Source organism: Cebidichthys violaceus, unplaced genomic scaffold, assembly GCF_023349555.1.
Source record: "Cebidichthys violaceus isolate CVI_PGR_0920_01 unplaced genomic scaffold, fCebVio1.0.p SCAF_22, whole genome shotgun sequence".
NCBI lineage: Eukaryota > Metazoa > Chordata > Actinopteri > Perciformes > Stichaeidae > Cebidichthys > Cebidichthys violaceus.
This window is the reverse complement of record NW_027176395.1, coordinates 1,604,342-1,623,644: the sequence shown is the minus strand read 5'-3', so window position 1 is coordinate 1,623,644 and position 19,303 is coordinate 1,604,342. Positions and strand designations below refer to the sequence as shown.

General features: G+C 44.0%; 1 protein-coding gene across 3 annotated transcripts in view; it reads right to left on the bottom strand.

The window, feature by feature from the left end:
* The window catches only part of slc4a11 (solute carrier family 4 member 11), a 95,480-nt gene that overhangs the window by 19,680 nt on the left and 56,497 nt on the right, over positions 1–19,303 (bottom strand). For all 3 annotated transcript variants that reach the window (XM_068717635.1, XM_068717636.1, XM_068717637.1), the window contains exons 6-11: positions 14,599–14,631; positions 10,685–10,766; positions 9,902–10,025; positions 6,123–6,332; positions 1,935–2,019; positions 790–915 (exon numbers count right to left, since the gene is read on the bottom strand). In XM_068717635.1, coding sequence (XP_068573736.1) covers positions 790–915; positions 1,935–2,019; positions 6,123–6,332; positions 9,902–10,025; positions 10,685–10,766; positions 14,599–14,631 — 660 coding nt within the window. The remainder of the gene's footprint in view (positions 1–789; positions 916–1,934; positions 2,020–6,122; positions 6,333–9,901; positions 10,026–10,684; positions 10,767–14,598; positions 14,632–19,303) is intronic.

Here is a 19,303-nt window from a genome sequence, read left to right as displayed (position 1 = left end):
TGTTTGTTATTGTAATACTCATTTAGGCCACAAGAGGGTGAAGGGCACCACTACCACATTTTTAAAATATTTTAATAATATATTTAGAACATGGGGTAGTGGTGCACTTGAACCTAAGACAAACTATCCAAACAAAAAAAATATTTTTCAAAGCTAAAACTGTGTTTCTCACCAGTCAGCGGGATGAGATGGAAATCATAAGATGGAAATAAATAACAAAAAATAAAATAATAATAATAATAATAAATAAAAAAATAACTAAGTAACTAATCTTAAATAAAAAAAAATAAAAATAAATACATCTTAAATAAATAAATAATAAATAAATCTTAAATAAATAAATACATAAAAAAATGACTAAGTAACTAATCTTGACAAAAAATTGTTTTTGCTTGTCTCACAGATAATAATAAATAAATATGGAATTTAGAAAGATTATTCTGGTAACACATTTGTTTTCAGGAGAGAAACATTTGAGACCAAATTTTTTTTCTCTCACTTTCCTTTCAGGGCTTCCGTAGAATGTCAATATGATGCAAAATCCAATTTAATGCTCCACAAAAAGTCTACATTAATGTTAAATGACATGACAACTTGCACTGTGAAAGCAGTCCCTCACACTGACCCACGGAGAATCTGAAGAGCATCTCTTTTAGCTTTTTGGTTTTAAGGCACATGTAACGTATGAATCTAAAGTTAAATCTTAGTTGATCTGTCTGTGGAGAAAACGAACAGGAACGTTTCCTTTTAGAACAGCGCTCATGCGTCTACGTCCACAGGCGCTCGTACCTATCTCGCCACGGGTGCTCTCGTCGTTGAGGGAGCCGAAAGCGATGGCGGGGAGGAGGATGGCGATGTAGAGGAAGATGGCTGTGGTCATGTACTTCAGCAGGGTTTTATTACTGCCAACGATACCTGAGGGAGAGACAAACACAAACACATGAGTCATATTCACCTCATAATGGAGCGGAGGAGGCTCAACACTTTAATTTGAAAATGACAAAAAAAAAACATTAACAGAGTTCATCATCTGGTGCCTCCACAATACGGAACAGTAAGTACAGTAGAACTATTCGACACATGTATTTAAATCAAAATACAGTCATTTGTTTCGGTTTCGTGCCAACCGTCCCTTTGTAAGAGCAGCTTTCACCCAAATGATGGATAACTCATTTTTGGAATAAATCACTTTAACTGGGCTCTAATGTGACCACAACGGTGTTGGTCCTGTGACCTCCATCAGGTGATCATCATCTGATGACACTCACAGAAGTATCCTGACTTTGATACAGCCTGATGACTGCGGTTGGAGATTACGAAACGACAAAGGGCTGAAAGAGAGCAGCCGAGCAAGAAAAGAAAGTGCTTTACTCAGTCGTTTCAAGGCCAACTGAGTGAATTGATGTGATTTAATTAAGCACTTAAAAACACTTAAAAACAAACAAAAAAAGCAAGCATCTCTGGCGACGCTAAAAAAAACCCATCCACACGTATTTATCTACCTCCCTCGGAAAATACCAAATTCTAAAGGTCAAGCAGCATGTGTGCATCTGTCTGACTGATGACAGAAACGCTCTCACACGTTTGCTGATCAAGAGAACGATTTGATGAGTCAATAAAACCACCGGTCTGCCGAGATTGCGACGGGAATGTACAGGGCAATGTCCTCGTCTGATGACTTGGGAAATGACAACGCCATTGGACGTGGGGGGGGGGGGGGGACATACGGGAGCAGTAAGACATTTTGAGGCAGTCATTTTCGCGGGAGACAAACCCTCGATGTGACACAGATGGAGCGCAGATGTGTCCGAGAGCAAAGGGTGACAGACAAACGAGGAGCTGCCAGAGGCCCCCCCCACCCCACCCCACCCCCCCCGGTGTGGCATAATAAGGGAGATGATTCACTTCCACTACGAGTGCGGTGCTCAGCCTACCATCTGTGAAGTCAGAGGGGTAGAACGGCAGTCGGCGGCAGAAGTCCTCGTAAATCCCCCGGCCGGCTCTGAAGAAGTCTTGACACTGCGGACAGAAGGGAGAAGGTGAGACCGAGGTGAGGACAGCGAGCCGGTGAGCCAGCGCCATCTACAGGCAAAGGACAGCTACAGCTGCAGCAAATTGACACGTGCACCACCTGCAGCCCTCGGGTGCTGTAACAAGTCTTTTTTTCTTCTTTTTATAGATGCTGGCTGCGTGCGTGTGTGTGTGTGTGTGTGTGTGTGTGTGTGTGTGTGTTTGACATTTGAGATTGTATTTGCTTGATAGAAAAATGGTTTGGGATGCAGAGGTCAAAAGGAAGGGATGAGATAAAATCAGCAAAGCAGGCCGAGTAAATCCTGAGAATATATGAACGTTCAAATTCTATTTTAGTGAAATCTTTTGTTGTTGTTTAGAAGGAGAAATAAACTGTACATTAGTTTACAAAATCGTCAAAAACTATGTGTGCACGAGCTGAATTGTACTGTTCATACTATATCTACAGTAGTAGTATTTACTAACAACCAATTGTGAAAGTTTGGTTTCAGAAAAAAATAAAAAATGTGTAATTCCAGCATATTTTTATTCCAATAACTGTCAATAAAAGCATAAATATTATTGTTTCAACCTGCAAGTGTTAACATTGCAGAAGCTATACGTTCTCTTCCTGTAGGTGGCAACATCAACACGTCTACATATTCAAATCAAAACTGCTGCTGCTGGTATTTGCCATGCATATCTGCGCAAATTGCGTATTGAAATTTCAAACACAATCTAGGAATGTCGTTTAGTAAGAGACGGTGTTGATTGATGGCACAGGTTTGGCATTTGTAGAACCGGTTCGTCAGCGACCGCACTGCTCCCCCTTGAGGAGAAACTCTTCATCCGGATGAACACCAACGAGTTCGTGAGTGAATGAAGCCAGTTTCATGTTCCTCGTTGATGCATACTGTGTTTTTCTTTTGGTTAAGTTTACATTTTGCTCCGAGGCGTTTTAATTATTTACCACGGTGACCTCCCAAAAACTGCAACGGCAGCACAGAAAGCCCCGAGGCTCCTAAACTCTGCTGTGGACAATGACACAGTTGGATTAGAAATGACCCATTTGATGATTCAGCTAAGACACTGGTGATTTCACAGGGGGGGGGGGGGCTTTTCTGAAAGCTGATTTGAATCATCAAATTTAACGAGATAGTCCTGGAAAAGCTTCAATCCTAGGACTGCATTTTCATGTACATCTAATAAAGATCCCTGTGTCCCCAGAGTGATCAAGTAATGACAGGGAGATGACGGCGACGGCGAGGGATGGAAGCTTTAGTGTATTTTTAGAGATGTCAGGAGGACAGTCGGGGGAGAGACACGTGATTCACGAAGTGCGTCTTAAAAAAGACGAGCGTTCAAGGTTTACAGATGCGAGGGAGCTTATTAAGCAAATTATTGAATTACTCAATGTTTCATTTTCTTGTTGAACATAGCATTACGCAATTAAAGGGAATGGCTGACGAGGGTGTGTGTGTGTGCGTGCGTGTGTGTGTGTGTGTGTGTGTGTGTGTGTGTGTGTGTGTGTGTGTGTGTGTGTGTGTGTGTGTCGAAAAAGCCCTGGGGGAAAAGCAGTCCTGTCTCATTTGTCAGCTAAAAAAGAAGTTATGTCGTTTTTGGGGTTTTTCTTTCTTTGGCAGAACGAAGCAAATTACCTCAACGTAAACAACGTGAAAACAAACAACGGCATCGACGTCTCTTCTTCTCTCCCTGAGCGGTCTGGCTAGTTTTATGTAGCCACACACGCTTGTTCAACAAGGACTGTTCATCCATTAAATCCCAATACATCATGGAATCATTTATTATTACAAGGGAGCCCGTGTGTGTATTCTGCGTGTGTGTGTGTGTGTGTGTGTGGGGCTTGATGACCAGCTTTTGGCTCAGGTTCGATAAACAAAAGTCTCGGAGAGGAATTACTGTCCACCTGTTTGCCATCCGTTCTGAAAGGTCGATGGAGAGAGGCGACGTGAGGGAGAAACATAAAAAATAAAAAAAATAAAAAAAAATTTGGCCTCGTTTTTTTTTTTTGAAGTGTAGGAAAGTGGTGTGTTCTTGCGGGTGGTCTCTGTTTTTCACTTCTTTTTCTGTTTCCTCTTGATTTCACCTGCTCCCTCTCCCCATCTACCATCCATCTGTCTCCCTCCATATATCCCTCTTTCACTGAGTGGCACTGAGCCTTTCAAGCCCTGGGATGAACACCTAACAAAATCCTCCACTATAAAAAAATAAAAAAATAAAAAAACACAAGAGGGGAAATGTCTGGGAGCCCTGGCCTGTCAACGGCAACATTAGGAGGAGATGTTGGTCTGTGGCATTGAGCAGAGCCCCTCTGGAGGTGTGTGTGTGTGAGTGTGTGTGTGTGTGTGTGTGTGTGTACATGCACGTGTAGCTAAGGGGTGGGGGGAGCTCTGACAGGACTGTGAGAGATGTAAGGTCATTTGCCCACTGAGGAGGCCTGGCAGGAGTTGATGCTGATTGATTAGGGGGAGAGAAAAGATGGAGGAGTCGAGGCAGCCGAGCAAGGAGGAGAGGAGGTGTGTGTGGGGGGTGGGGTGGGGGTGGGGGTGGGGTGGGGGGGGGGGGGGGGGGGGGGGGTGGACCGACAGCTCACTCTGTCGGTCCACAACAATGTCCTCACACTTTGGCGGCCACAGTTGTCGCCCTAGGAGGCTGACATTTGGCATGGAGGTCAAGTGTTCGGCTGTGACTGTACATAAGAAGTGGGCGTAGTCGTCGTGACGTCACCCGTTGGTTTGCGGACTGCCGATATGAAGCCTTGAGTTCGGCGTTTTAGCCGTCGCCATCTTGGATTACGACCGTCAACCAATGAACGTAAGTGACTATAATTGGACTTCGGAGGAATGACTAAGAGACGCCTTATACGGCTCTAGTAGCGACCTGTCTATCACCGTGTAGCCCCGCCCTAAGGCATCCTCTGCTTTATGGTCTGTTTGACTCTAAATGGAGCATAATGTACTAAATGAACATCATGCTGTATTGAAGAAGACTGTAAACTAGAGATTGAGACCATAAACTCATGTTTACAATGTTTACTGAGGGAATAAATCAAGAGAGAAGTAGAGTCATTTTAGACTAGACTTCTATACAACCAGAGGAGTCGCCCCCTGGTGGACACTAGAGAGAATGCATGTTTAACACTTCCGCATCGACTTCACTCGGCAGATCTGGAGGTTGCTGCCTAGTGTGAAGGTGTGTGTTTGCGATCATGCCAAATGGCAAAGCGGAGGTGTGGCAGTGAGAGTGGTCTATGGAGTCATACTCTATAAAACATGCCCACCAGAGGACAAAACAATTGGCGCCAAAATATACAACCAAGGGGCTGAAATGCAAAAGAAATGCCTGTAGCAGGCTAAAAATGTTAGCATGACAAAGGACGCTTTGTCTACCAGGGCTGCAGTCGATGGGACAAGTTAGCTGTTAGCAAGCTACTGTAGTTAGCGAATGCACTTGAAAACAAGTGCAAAAGCTATAACTCAAGTTGCATACTGTCGAAATACTTCAGCCTAACTTACAGAAATAAAGTTAGCCGAAGACTGACATTTGCACAAAATGCTTGCTGCACACGTAACATTAGCCATAGTGATTCCATTCACCTTCACTTAATACAAAGTCAATGGAGAACGATGATTTGTTTTCCCTTCCAGTGTGGGTGGGACTTAATTAAGCTCTGTCCCTATAACCCTAAATACCTTCTAAACTGAGTCACAAACTATGGCCAAACTCATGCAGCGTTTCCCGTCAAGTCTTGTGGGAGGCATCATTGGTTTCAGCTGAGAGCTCCTTTATAATTTTGCCATGGAGGTCAAGTGTTTGTGAGGTTGTGTGTCAATGCACGCGTTAGGAGGATCACTGTAAAGAAATTAGGTGTGGGAGGAAGAAGCAATCGTAAAATACTTCAAATCTGACATTCAGAGGAGCGAACCAATCACAAGCCTCGCATCAGGGCAATGGGAAGGACTCTTAATGCCAATGTATGAATACATGCTGCTTCAGAATGGGTGGAAATGTGCCAAATCGCCTACAACTGATAGGTTGTACACACTCGATATGCTGCTCACACACACACACACATAAATGCTGCTGCCCACCTTGAGGGGCTTGTGACTGCGGGGGTCGGTCTCCTCCTTCCCCAGAGCGGTGGGCTGCTGGTTAGTTGCCGTCAGCTGGTGCCTCTGGAACACCAGCGCCTCCTTAAACTCCTCCTGCGTCTTCGTCTCCAGCAGCTTCTGCCTGAAGGAAATGTCAGAGAAGAGGGTGGCGAACGTCCTGCCCAGCTCCATCGCTGTCTTGGTGCTTTTCTGCGGGAGAGCGTATGGAAAAGGTGGTCCGTTAAAAGAATGAAAGAATCAAAGGCACGTTTTGGTGAACCTGTGTTAAACCAGTGGAAACTAGCTATAATAACAACACGGTTCCTTTTTACGCATCGATTTGGAGGTATGTTTGTGTCGAGCTGATGAATGTGAGTCCAATTTTCAAACTGCTTTCAGCTCTGTTTTTGGTCTCCACCAACTCTTATCCACTCTTCCACCAAAGGAAAATATTTTGCAGTTTAGCTGCTAAAAGTTCCATTTCTGTGTTTGGTAATGGAAAGTGTGTTTTTAAGGCTTTTCAGAGAAAACAGCTGCCTACTGTGGCTGGAAATGGTGCTAATGAGAGCAGTGAGAGTGGATCAAACCAGTAAACCAGAAAGAACTATGTACGCTAAAAGATGCTGCAATGTTCCGTCAAGTCAAAACCAAATTCCTTGTGGGTTTTCTACCTCTTTCACATTACACAATCATTTCATCCATTGTTAATATTGTTGATTACTGCAGCTTTGATTATTGAGTGTTTAATTATTAAGTAATACCTTAAATTTTCTAGTAGACATATCAAAAATGTCTAAATTTTCAAAATGTATCCTCTACAAATGCTTTCAGATTCATACATTTTGTATGATTGGTTGATATCATAATATACTGTTGAATATCATCATCAAGTGCACCTAAGTTACAAAAAATACCTCTGAAATGCAGAAGTGAAGATATAAATATGGTTTGGATATCCAGGAGCATGTAAACAATACTACTTTAAAGGTGGCAGGTTTGGAGTTTGTGTGTTGTGGCGGGGCTTTTGTCCGTAATCCCACATCTGTTACAAATAATGCTGTCGCAAGTCAGAGAGCGATGGTAATAATGTCCTGGGAGGCTCTGAGACAGTGTGCCAGGGAAGCCTTGTAAGCCAGGTGGTGTTGATACCAACATAGCCAGGCTCATTGCGTACAGCAGCAGCTGCAGCAAACAGAACAATTTAAGCCTTTAAGCTTTTTCACAGTGGTAACTGAATTTCAACCAGAGATGAGAGAGAATGGATCATGAATAATCTGAAGGCTCTCTTTCTGTGTGATGGACCTTTAGTCAGAGATCGGTTTAGGAGGCAGCCTTGAAGTCAGCTCTGTAAGACTAAATGCTAACTTCAGCATGCTAACATGCTAGTCAGCGAATCATCAGTGATAACAAATATAAGTCCAGAGATCGCCAAAGTTATTGGTATACATCTCCTGGAAACCATGAGTGTTTGTACAAAATCAATTTGTATTATCATCCATTATCTTTTTCTGCTTATCCGGGTATTCCAGATGTCCCTTTCCCCAGCAACCTTTTCCAGCTCTTCCTGGGGGATCCCCGAGGTGTTCCCAGGCCAGACGAGATATATAATCCCTCCAGCGTGTTTTGGGTCTACCTCAGGGCCTCGTACAAATTGGATGTACCTGGAAAACCTCTAACCGGAGGTCTGAAGGAGGCCTCCTGATCAGATGCAACAGAATCACATCATCTGCATAGAGACAGAGACAGAATTCTGAGATCCCCAAACCGAACACTCCCCTTCCCCCCGGCTGTGCAAGAATCTGAGCAAGGGACGGAGGCAAACAGCCACTGGAAACGAGTTTGTGTAAAGTTTTGTTATCAATTTTGAGATGTGAGAAATTTGACCTGCTGGTGGCACTGAAACAAAAGTCTGGGGAATAACATATTCAGTAGGTTTCAAGGTCACTAGCTTTGATTACCCAGACCGGCCGGGGAAATGCGGGTGTAGAAAGTGAGTGCACTTGAGTACACGGTGAGTAACGCTGTGCCATCAACATCAAAGACTGAGGGCACCTGGTCTAACTAGCAGAAGATGTGAAGGAGTTTCTTTAAGGGCATCAGTACACGAACATGTTGATAGGCGCTTTCAGGTATGTGTTTAACCGAGTAAATGAGAAACAGAGCATTTGTGAAGAAAGGTCAGCACATTCACGCTGGGTAAAGAAAAGGAGGGGGAAAAAAAGCCGCGAATGTTGCGACGCTCTTTAAATGGTGGTTGATAGAAATGGTCCACCCGTACCCGAGCTAGATTACATACATTTGCCAACCAAAGGAAGTCCTATTATCATTATGATCATGCCCCTTCAAAAGATTTCTTTCTCGCAGATTAATGTCTCTGAGAATGCCATTAGTGGTTGTGATTGCTGCCTGCAGGACTGGATGCATTGGGGAAAGAGCCACAAACGCAGGGCTCATGGGAAACAACAGAAACCAAACAAACAAACAAACATGGTGCAGTTAGCTGAGGCATCGCTGATTGCCAGTGTCATGCCAACCTCCCGGTGGTTCCACAGTTTGATGGTAGGTTGATGAAAATGGTGGATGATCCCACGCTAAAAGTAGACCCAGCATGAAGAAATTCCCTTTTCTTTCCAGCAGAGACGGGAGTTGAGGATTGGAGGTTTCCATCAGGAGAGGTCCAACAATCAGGAGAGTGAAGTGTGTCTGTGCATGTATGTGTGTGTGTGTGTGTGTGTGTGTGTGTGTGTGTGTGTGTGTGTGTGTCGAAAGCTCAGGATGAAGCGGTGGAGGACAGAAGGGTTGAGTGGTTTGATGGGGGAGAAGGGTATGTGTGGCACAAGGGTTCAGCCAACAGGACACTCGTGCCCACACAAAACGCTGTGAGGGCTCTGGATTGAATTCAGTTCAACCGGCATTTGGCTGCTTAGCAGCGATATCAGTGGCACTTCAGCTATTTCAGTGAATTGAAATATAAAAAATAAACAATCTGAGCAAACTACCATTTGCATCCCAAACATTCTGCAGTTTAATTGTTCAATTATGTCTTATTCATTTTATTACTGTGGCACATAAGCAGAAGCTAGTTTGTGTTTTCTTCCCAGTTGTCCTTTTACTTAAAATTACAGAAAACATTTTCTGGACAGGATCTTGTTTTTGTGGTGATTATTGTCTTCTTGCAGCAAGAGACACATCAGGTTTTTGGAAGCATGGAGACATAAAATCTGTTTAAACCATTCTGGGCATTTAGGGGTAAAAATATGCAAAAGCAGAAAATATCCACCCTTGGTAAGAAAACTAAACTTAATTGGAGTCTTGACAGGTGGCTGACTGCACCGGAATTTGCAACAGCACACTTTTTTTTTTTCTAAAATCAAAAACTGTTGAACTAAATATACATTTCCTTTTAAATACAGGAGCTGAAAGCAGAGCGGGAGGGTATGCAAATGATCAATTAGTTGTGCGATGGCAGCGGGATGCTTACATTGTTCGTATGGTTGAGTTGGACTTAACAGCTAACAGATTTAGGCAAAGATGAGAGAACAGACTGGCAGTGGAAATGAAAGAAAAATCTCTTCACAGCACATTATAAGCGAGTAACTGAAGGAATTAATTCACAAACAAATGCAGAAGATGATGCAAAAAAAATAGAAGAAAAACATAAATTCATAAATGAAATATGAACAAATGTAAGAAACAAGTGGGTCTACAAATGCCTCAGTAATCCAGCATGGTCAGATACATCTCACATATCATTTCCACCCTCTGGGGGTGGCAGTTACCATTTTGAGCGGGGCCAGGATCAGGATGACATAGCGGACCTCGCAGCAGTTCTCCCCCCAGTTCTGTGGCCTCTCCAGGCGGGAGATGCACACGTGACGCCTCTGGAGATACTTCACGTTGCAGCTGGAGCGGAGAGGGAGAAGGAGGAGGTTTTATAAATGTCAACGCCTCACCTCACCAGCAGCGCCCTTCATTTCCATATATTAACCTCGCTCTCTCTCTGCATCTCTGCAGCAACAGGTAGACGGTAGTCAAATGTGCTGCATAAAAACACTCAAACACACTCACGTGCTGCACACGTGTGTGTGAATGCATGTGCACATGGACTCACGTGTGTGTGAATGCATGTGCACATGGACTCACGTGTGTGTGAATGCATGTGCACATGGACGATCGACTGCAGACGCACTCAAACACAACTCAAACACAAATTCCTGTAGTTCTGACAGTTGGATCAAAGTGTATTTTGCACAAATACTAAATTTTTTATACAATTTAAAATGTTTCAGGTATAAACCGAGGGATTCGTTTATGGTTTAAGAAAATTATTGATTGTTTAGTCTACAAAATGTAAAAAAATATAGCGTACAAATGCCCTCAAATCTTCACAAGTAGACTGATTTCCATAGTATTATTCTTATAAGTCAGTAGGTTGTATTTTTCATCTTATTTTATGCATTCTATGTATTTTATTTTATCTTATCTTTATCTTATTTTATAATGTGATCAACCACTTGATCGACGGACTAATTGTTTCAACGCAGACACGCGTTGTGACTTACAGGATGCAGAGCCAGGACTGCTGGTACTGGATCCCGGTGGCGGTGGCCGTCACTCCCTGGATCGTCTCTGACAGCAGGTGGACTGTAGGGGAAAGGTCAGAGGTCAAACACAAGTACGCTGAGATGGACCTCAGGTACCTCTCTTCTGCTACACCAGCAAATGTATCTCAGCTGTCCTAGAATGTATAGTTACATTACGTTACATAATATGTAAAATATTTAATAATAACACCTGGCTCTGCTTCCTGTTTGTTTTCTAACGGTGTCTGCCAAATGCCTAGAATGCTCGATGGAAGAGCAGAGCCTCATCTGCGGTGCCGAGCTTCTCGATGCGATGCCCGCATCAGAAGTGTCTAACAAGCTCGCTTTCTGCTGTACAAAGCGCCGCCACATGAGCTAATGACGACGTCCATCCAACCCCGGGAAAACACCAACGCTCGTGTTCACGGGCAAAAACCAAACACGTTTCATTATGCTGCCGTGTTTACGCAGAGCAAATCATTAAACATGGGCATCTAGGGACACGGCGGAAACCGGCTCGCTGCTTCCTAATAAGAGGAATCTCCCTTCCGACTTCTCACGCTGAGAGTGATGAATAATAGTGGGGTTTTTTTTTTTGGGGGGGGGGGGGGGGGGGTATTCTACAGCAGCGCCGGCTATCCCAAAACCCCCTCGTCGAGATTCGGCGTGCATCAGCTCACGACTTCTACTCATCGGCACCGAGAAAATGACAGGATGGAAGTGTTTGGTATTGAGAGCAGCGGGGACGACCATTTCCATATCACTGTGATTTACCCCGCCGGTGGCTTCTCCCTTTCTTTTCTGCCTGTCTTTCTCTCCATCACTCTCCCTTTCTCTCTCTGCCATGCCGTCTCATCAATAAAGTATCCTCCATTCATGCCAGAAAATGATGGGCGTCACCATGACAACAGTATCACAGAGCTCAAGGAGTGAGGAAGGGAAGGGAGAATCAGAGAGAGGCAGACAAGAGAGAGAGAGAGAGAGAGAAATAAGAGAGAGAAAGCATGAGAGTGAGAGAGGTGGGAGGAAAAGAAAGGAACAAGGGGGATAAAATAAAGGGAAGGAGAGAGACGGGAAGAGAGGAGTGGGAGGAGACATGCAGAGAGGGAGAAACTGAGAGAGAGGAAAACTGCAAGCAGAAACAGGAGCAAAGAAGGACCGAGGGAATGGGAAAAAAACAACAAATCATATAAAAAATAAAGAACGGGACAAACAAGAAGGAAAATTAGAGTGACGCTAGATGAAAAGCAGAGCGGGAGGGGAGACAAGAGGGAGGGAAGGGACGGAGAGAAGTAAAGGAGACGGACTGGGATTCAATTCAATTAATAGCAGTAAGCCTGACAGCCATGTAATAATCAAAAACCATCCAATTTCTCATTGACGTCAGGAAAGAGGATGGGAGAGACAGACAGAGAGAGAGACAGACAGACAGAGAGAGAGAGAGAGAGAGAGAAACAGAGAGATAGAGAGAGAGAGAGAGAGAGAGAGAGAGAGAAACAGAGAGAGACAGACAGAGAGACAAAGAGAGAGAGAGAGAGAGAGAGAGAGAGCGAGAGAGAGAAACAGAGAGATAGAGATAGAGAGAGAGAGACAGAGAGAGAGAGAGAGAGACAGAGATGCAGTCGGAACACAAAAAAAAGATTAAAAGATAAAAAGGGGGAAAGAGGAGAAGGAGAGAGCCAAGTGAAGACATGAAGGACACAGACGGAGAGAGGAAGACGATCTTCCACAAACCATCGGAGAGAAGCTAACGCTGCTAGCCTTCAGATTACAACCGCTTCAATGTTTGTCTTTTGTGCCACTTGTGTGTTTAAAGTGCGAGCGACTGCTTCAGCAGCATGAATCCGGTCAGCGTTCAGGGTTGATTATCGCCACAACCCAACGTGGGAAGCTCATACGAACGCTCATGATCGACGTCTACGACGGAAGGCTTCCACATCTTTGAAATGTGAAGTTGCATCCTGGACCACGATTGGCTTCCAAAATCCTGCATCCTGCATCCTGCATCCTGCATCCTGCGTACGTACGTGTCTTTAAAATGAGATTCAAGGTTCTAGCATCAAACTCTGCACGCACGTCATCCTGCACTGAGAAGCTCACATATCCGAGCGAAGGAGCAATGAGACAAAGCACAGATCTGAGCGGAGGGGGGGGGGGGGGGGGGGGGGGGGGGGGGGCTTTAAACGTGAATGCAAACAATCAATATATCTCCTGAGCGAGAGGTCATTCCCACCTCCTCTCTCACACGGCGGCTGCTGAACAGAACTGATTGTGTCTTTACGTCACCCTCCGCCACCCCAATCTCCTTTGTAAATCAGGTGCGGGACATCGTGTGAATACGCCGTCTTACATCACCAGCGAAGGTGAACAAAACCTGACTGCTGAGAGGAGAGGAAGCGCGTGTCGATGGTGTGATCAAGTGGGAGACTAATTAAGACGCGCACATTTGATACGTGTCAGTTACGTGAAGGTTTCTGCGCCGTTTCGTCAGCTTTTTTCGCATGCAAACGCCGCTTGTTCCCGTACACAGACAGGGGGGGGGGGGGGGGGGGGGGGAATAAATAAAGAAAAGCACAGATGCTCACACGCAGCATATCAAATGTGACAAACTTCAATGGAAAGTGATGAAAACGTATGAGGAAAGGCAAGACTGGATGGCTGGATTGGCCCCCTTTGATCTGTCCTGAATTCTTGGTGAAATTCTTTTTCAGCTGCATTATTCACACCGGTTTCGGTCGGGAGAGGAGAAAATAACAGATTGCAATTTCTGCAAATCATGCGAGGAAAATCCAGTCTGTCACAAACAAGAGAGAGACGAATCAATCAATGTGCTTTAAAGCAGTCATAAAAAAAAAAATAAAAACCCGCCGAATGTTAATGTTTCTTTTTTGGCTGACGTGTCAGTCGAACATCGGCGGCGGATGAATCCAGAGACGCGTGGACAAAAAAATAACAACACAGAGATTCACGGATTCTTTGTCGGCGTGTGAAAAGCAGACGTCTTACATTACGCTCAGAGGTGACCTAAATAAAGCCGAGTGATCTTATGCTGCCTTAAAGATTAAACCGTGATCTCAACCATCGGTAGACCAGCCAACGCACACACACACACACACACACACACACACACACACACACACACACACACACACACACACACACAGAGGGGAATGATTGGTTTCCTTCAAAGCGTGGATTGTGGAGGGCACTTTGAAGGAGGTGATTAAAACACAGGAAGGATCCATACAGAAGATGAAACACTTACTGTATATTAGGAGCCCATGCAGCACACGTACGTATGATGTCACACGGCGAGCAGAGGGCCACTAGGACTGGGTCAATAGTGAAAACCTTGTTATCTAGAGAGCTTGTCAATTCTAATCCTCTACTCGCTTGCATAAAAAAAACAAATTTCATTAAAGGGAAATAAACCAACGCCCTACATGGAAATAATATCAGAGTCAAGTGCTGCATATACGATAAGCTATATTCCAATTATATAACATTTTTCCAGAGCATGCCAAGGACATATCTCTTTTGCCAAATCATTTTGACCTCATAGAATTCACACAGAGCCAGAAATTTTGTTGTTTGTTGTTTTTCTCACAGGATTTTAAAAGAGAAGAAGAAGAAGAAGAACTGCTAACACTACTGAGGGAGAGGGGCGTTGATTTGAGGGGCCAGCTGAAGAGGCATCGATATCTGTGACACAGGAGGGATTGCTGGCGTCTGTAATCATTTGATGACTCAATGGATCGACCCAGTCCCGAGCGCGAACGAGAGGGAACACAAGCGGCACACTGATGGTGATGATTGGTACAGAAGCACACCACTGATTGCGGCCTGGTGGCGGCACCGACGCTGACATTTTCATCCAATTAAGCACAGCTTACCGTCATCAAAGAAAACGAAACTTTGAGACTTGTCTGCATGGGGAGAAGGAGGGAGAAAAACAAAAGCCAAGAGGAGAAACCAGTTCAGTCACCTTTTTTTCTTTTCTTCCGGTCAGCAGGCGAGCAGAATCGAAGATTTTACACAAACACATACGCAAAAAGACTGACACTGAAACACACACACACACACACACACACACACACATGTAGAGACAGTCTCCGGTTAACCGGCACACACATGGACATCTCCGCTGAACAGAAGCTTCATTTCCTGCCCTCCTTTTTACCTCATGCATATTAAATATCATTTTCCAGAGAAAATCCCTCAATGTCTCGCCTCCGTTGGGCGCTGAGAGATCTTATCTTGATTACCGTCTACAGGCTATTACCAAAAATTGGATTTTTATCACTGATAGCGGTTACGTGTTCAGCGAGTGCAGAGAAAACCCCAACGACGACAGTGAAGAGATCAAGATGAGGAGAAAAATGACATGTATGACCACCGTTTTTTTTTTTTTATTTCCCGTGGTAAAGAGCTGGAATTAATGGCTTCCAATTTAGTATTCTGATTTTTCCACAGTGGGAAAGTCACGCCGCCGGCCTGGAAAAGAAGCAGTATTATCACAGAGAAAGGCATAGTCGGTTGATTCAAAAGTACACAGCACCTTTCCTGTTCAGTGAATCACAGGCAGAGTAATAGTAACATGAATCTGCACAACGTATGGCGTTCACAAATTAGGGATGGGCACCGAGAGAGCTTTGAGAAGCTCCGACGTTACCGGTTCTTTAAAACAAATTCTAATTAGCTTTTGAATCAGGAGCGTGGGACTGTTTGATTTGAGCAATAAAAAAAACAAAAACAGAATTACACGGGAGGACTATGCAAATCGAGGCAAAAGCGAAGAGCCAGTGGGATCGATCGAAGGTGACAGAAATTTTAGGGAGAAAATACAACAAACATACAACGATACGGAACGTTATGATGAAATATTGAAGTAAGCACCGCCGCCATCATCTCCAGCGTCCTGAAATGAGTCGCTGGTTTAGTATCATTCTCTTAATTAATAAGAGGCTGGTTTCACTTTTTTTTTTAAAAGAAGTGGCTGAAGTAATATCATTATCAATGCATTGCATCATCAGCTGTTCGTTGTATGTGCCGCCGAATCCCAAGACAAAAGTGCCCCCCCCCCCCCCACCCCCCCCCCCCCCCCCCCGAAAAAAAAACCCCCCAGCAGAAGTTGGCTCCTCCGTACGAGTTATAGCAGGACTAATTATCTCTGTGGGCTTTTCATCTTTTTTTCTTCTTCTTCTTTCATTTCTGTAATTCTCCGTTCTCACTGTGCCCGTTATCGCCTCGCCCCGGTCTCTTTATCTCACAGCTGTACAGTATTACACTCCCAAATGAGCCGGTCCTGCTCGCCGGCCCGTATCAACCCCGGCTGTGGCAGAGTGAGCGTAGATACGGCAGAAATTAATACCTGAAGAGATGTGCGCCGCCGATAACATACTTACGTGCAATATGAATGTATTCCCCCAAGAAGAGCCTTTGTTCCTCCCCACCGGAGATACCCCCCCCCCCCACACCCACACCTCAGCACTGACGCAAGTGTTTCACGTGTGAACGTTCTCATGTCGGATCCCCGAATTTTAATTCATTCAGGGATCCGACATGTTACTCTGAGAGAAGGGAATTCATCGCAACGCGACACAGTGAAGAGAAGGATCTTGAAGATGAGGAGTCCATCTGTTGAAGTGGAGAATTAAATAATGAACAAAACTAAATTTAAAAAATCTTTCTGCTCATTCTGTACATACTTCTGTACGTTACACGCCTCTGTAGATGTTTCAAACTGTAAACCTTTGACGTCCGTATTTGCTGCATGATGCTGGAATTGTTACATCATCCTCTGTGCAGTTAATTATCAGCTAATTCTCATCTGCTATTCCCCTATTGCTTCTGCTGCGGCTAAAGCATTTCCCCAGAGTGAGAACTCAAGTTTCAGCTGATTTAAAACGGCACAATACAAAAAGAAAAACCCTGACCTGGTTTTTGAGAGAACCTTTAGTCCATGCGTAACTTTGATGAGGATGCACACGTGACTGCTGACTGCAGGGATGCACCGATTCCACTTTTATCAGACCAGCGCAAGTCCTTATATCCAGGTATAAAACATCGTTCTCAGTAGGGATGTTGATAATCAACAGTTTAACCGGAAAACAAATATATTTTGACCGATTGATGTGCTCTAACAGTTAAAAAGAGGGGCGGCTTGTCGCTTCAGCGAACAGCTGGTCCACCTTAAAGGTTAGTCCACCTTAAGTGAACTTAAGCCAGAGTTGTCGCTAGCTTCTGAGCTAACCCTCTTCACTTGAATCAGGTGGCAAGACACAGGAACTTAGCTTGTGTTCTGGTCGTATAGAATACATGACTCTACTTCTCTCTTGATTTATTCCCTCAGCAAACATTGTAGACATGAGTTTATGGTCTCAATCTCTAGTTTAACATCTTCTTCAATACAGCATGATGTTCATTTAGTACATTATGCTCCATTTAGAGTCAAACAGAACCTAACCCACTGACAGGTCCCTACCAGAGTCGTATATGTCACTCCTCCGTTGTCCAAATATGGTCACTTCCATTCACTGGTTTGCAAAAAGCCAAGATGGCAACGATCGTAATCCAAGATGGCGGACGGCCGAAGTTGAGGCTTCAAAAAAGACGATCCGCAAACCGGATGAGCGACATCACGACGACTACGTCCGCTTCTGCTCCCTTTAATAACATTAAAGCCATGTGGTCAACTATTGCTCACTGGCTGCGGATTATTTTTAATCATAAAGTATCACTAATATAATTATTTTCCTTTATTTTTCTACGTTGCTTTATTCAATTTCAAAATTGTTTGAGTGCTCAGATTGATTTCCCATACATATCCAGACCTGCGCAGGAAGTCTTTTTTTTTTTTTTTTTGGTCAAGACAGCCACAAAGACAAGAAAAGAAGAAAAAAAAAAAAGTCTCTTCTGTGGCGTCTGAGTGGGGTGTTCTGGGAGAGAAACAGTCAAGTAGCCGCAGCCGCCACAGCTTGAGAGTCTCAGAGAGCCATTGGAAAAGCTAAGTGAGTGATCGATGACAGAAGTCAATTATCACCTCGCGGATCTGTCAGAGGCGGCTGTGCAGGGTGAGCGTCACCCACCACCCACCTCTGACTAACCATCAACAACGGCGGACACCAGCCGAGCCAGACGGGAAAACACTGGAGAGGGAGTAGGTGACGGGGAGGCCTTACACCACCATTAGCTCCACATGCTCTTACAGTGGGAGGAGGAGAAACCCTCTCGTGTTTTCATCTTTAAACCTTCAGCAGACCTTTAACGGGAAAAAACATTCATATTTCTTCAATTCTGCGTGACGTTAGCAGAAAAAAAGATATAATTACTTTTGTGAATGCAGGCGTTCAGTGCAGCCGGGGGGGGGGGGGGGCGAGCGAGGCTTCAACAATGGTTACGCACTGTTATGTAAGAGGGCGGATGTCTTCCTGCTCTAACGGTCTGAGGAGATTCGCCTTTAACCAAGAGGCTTCGCTGCTCCGCCGGAAGAGACCGAGCTGACGAGAGAGCCGACATGTCATTACTGAACGTTGGGAGAACCTTCTTGTAGCACGCTTCAGAAATCAATGTACGCGTCACAAGAGAGCAAGGTGTGCATATCTAACGTTCTGTAAGGTACAACAAACCGGAGCTTTAAGCACACACAGGTAACTAATAGATATCACCATGAAAATTCCCTGGTTGAATATTTACATTAAGACAATAGTTTTTTGTATTACAAGTTTTCTGAAATCTTAGTTTTAAATATGCAAATTATCTTTCTTTTTGTTAACATATTGGGAGTTTTTTTTAGAGAGGGAATTTTGGATATCTCTTTGTATCTCAGACTGTCAACAGCCACAACAAAATACAATCTCAATGTCTTTAGTGGTAAGATGTTCCATTAATCTGGCATTGAGCCATATATGAAGAAAGCCAACCTTCATGATGCAGATGAAACAGGAAGGTTTGGTGCGTGGAAGAGCTACCGACGGCTCAGAGTCTGAGAAAACACTCATTTAGAGAAAACAGTCTTGTGTAAAGTTCAGACACTGCAGGTGAAAAGGGTAAAATGTATTAAAAGATTTTTTTTTTTTTTTACTTTTCTGTCTAAATATGCAAATTAGGCATTATCCAACGCTAACTTTTAGTGAATTAAAGAGAAATCTAAAGTAAACACCTAAATGTGTGTTTCGGATGTTTTCTTTACTACTAGTCTGAAAGAAGACATGAAGCAACCTTTGAATTATTTAACTGATTTGACATTTTTGCGAAACAAAAAAAGTGGCAACCTGCTGTTGCAGGCTTGAATCGGTGAAAAATAATAAACCAAAACATCTCAACTACCACATGTGAGTGAAAGTATCACAGGATTCCGTTAGTTTTGATTATCATTTGTGTTCGTGGCTCGGTAAAATAAAAAAAAAGAATAAAAAAAAGCATGTTTCTCTTGTGCATTAAAGTGTAAGATAACCACCGGACAGTTTCCCTGGGAAGCGTTTGATGTCTGCACATGTAAATAGTTTTGGCACAGCGAGCTCTATTTGTGTCCACTTGAAAAATAAGCTGAGGGGCAAATGGACAGCCGCCTCGATTCAAACATCGCAGACTCTGCTT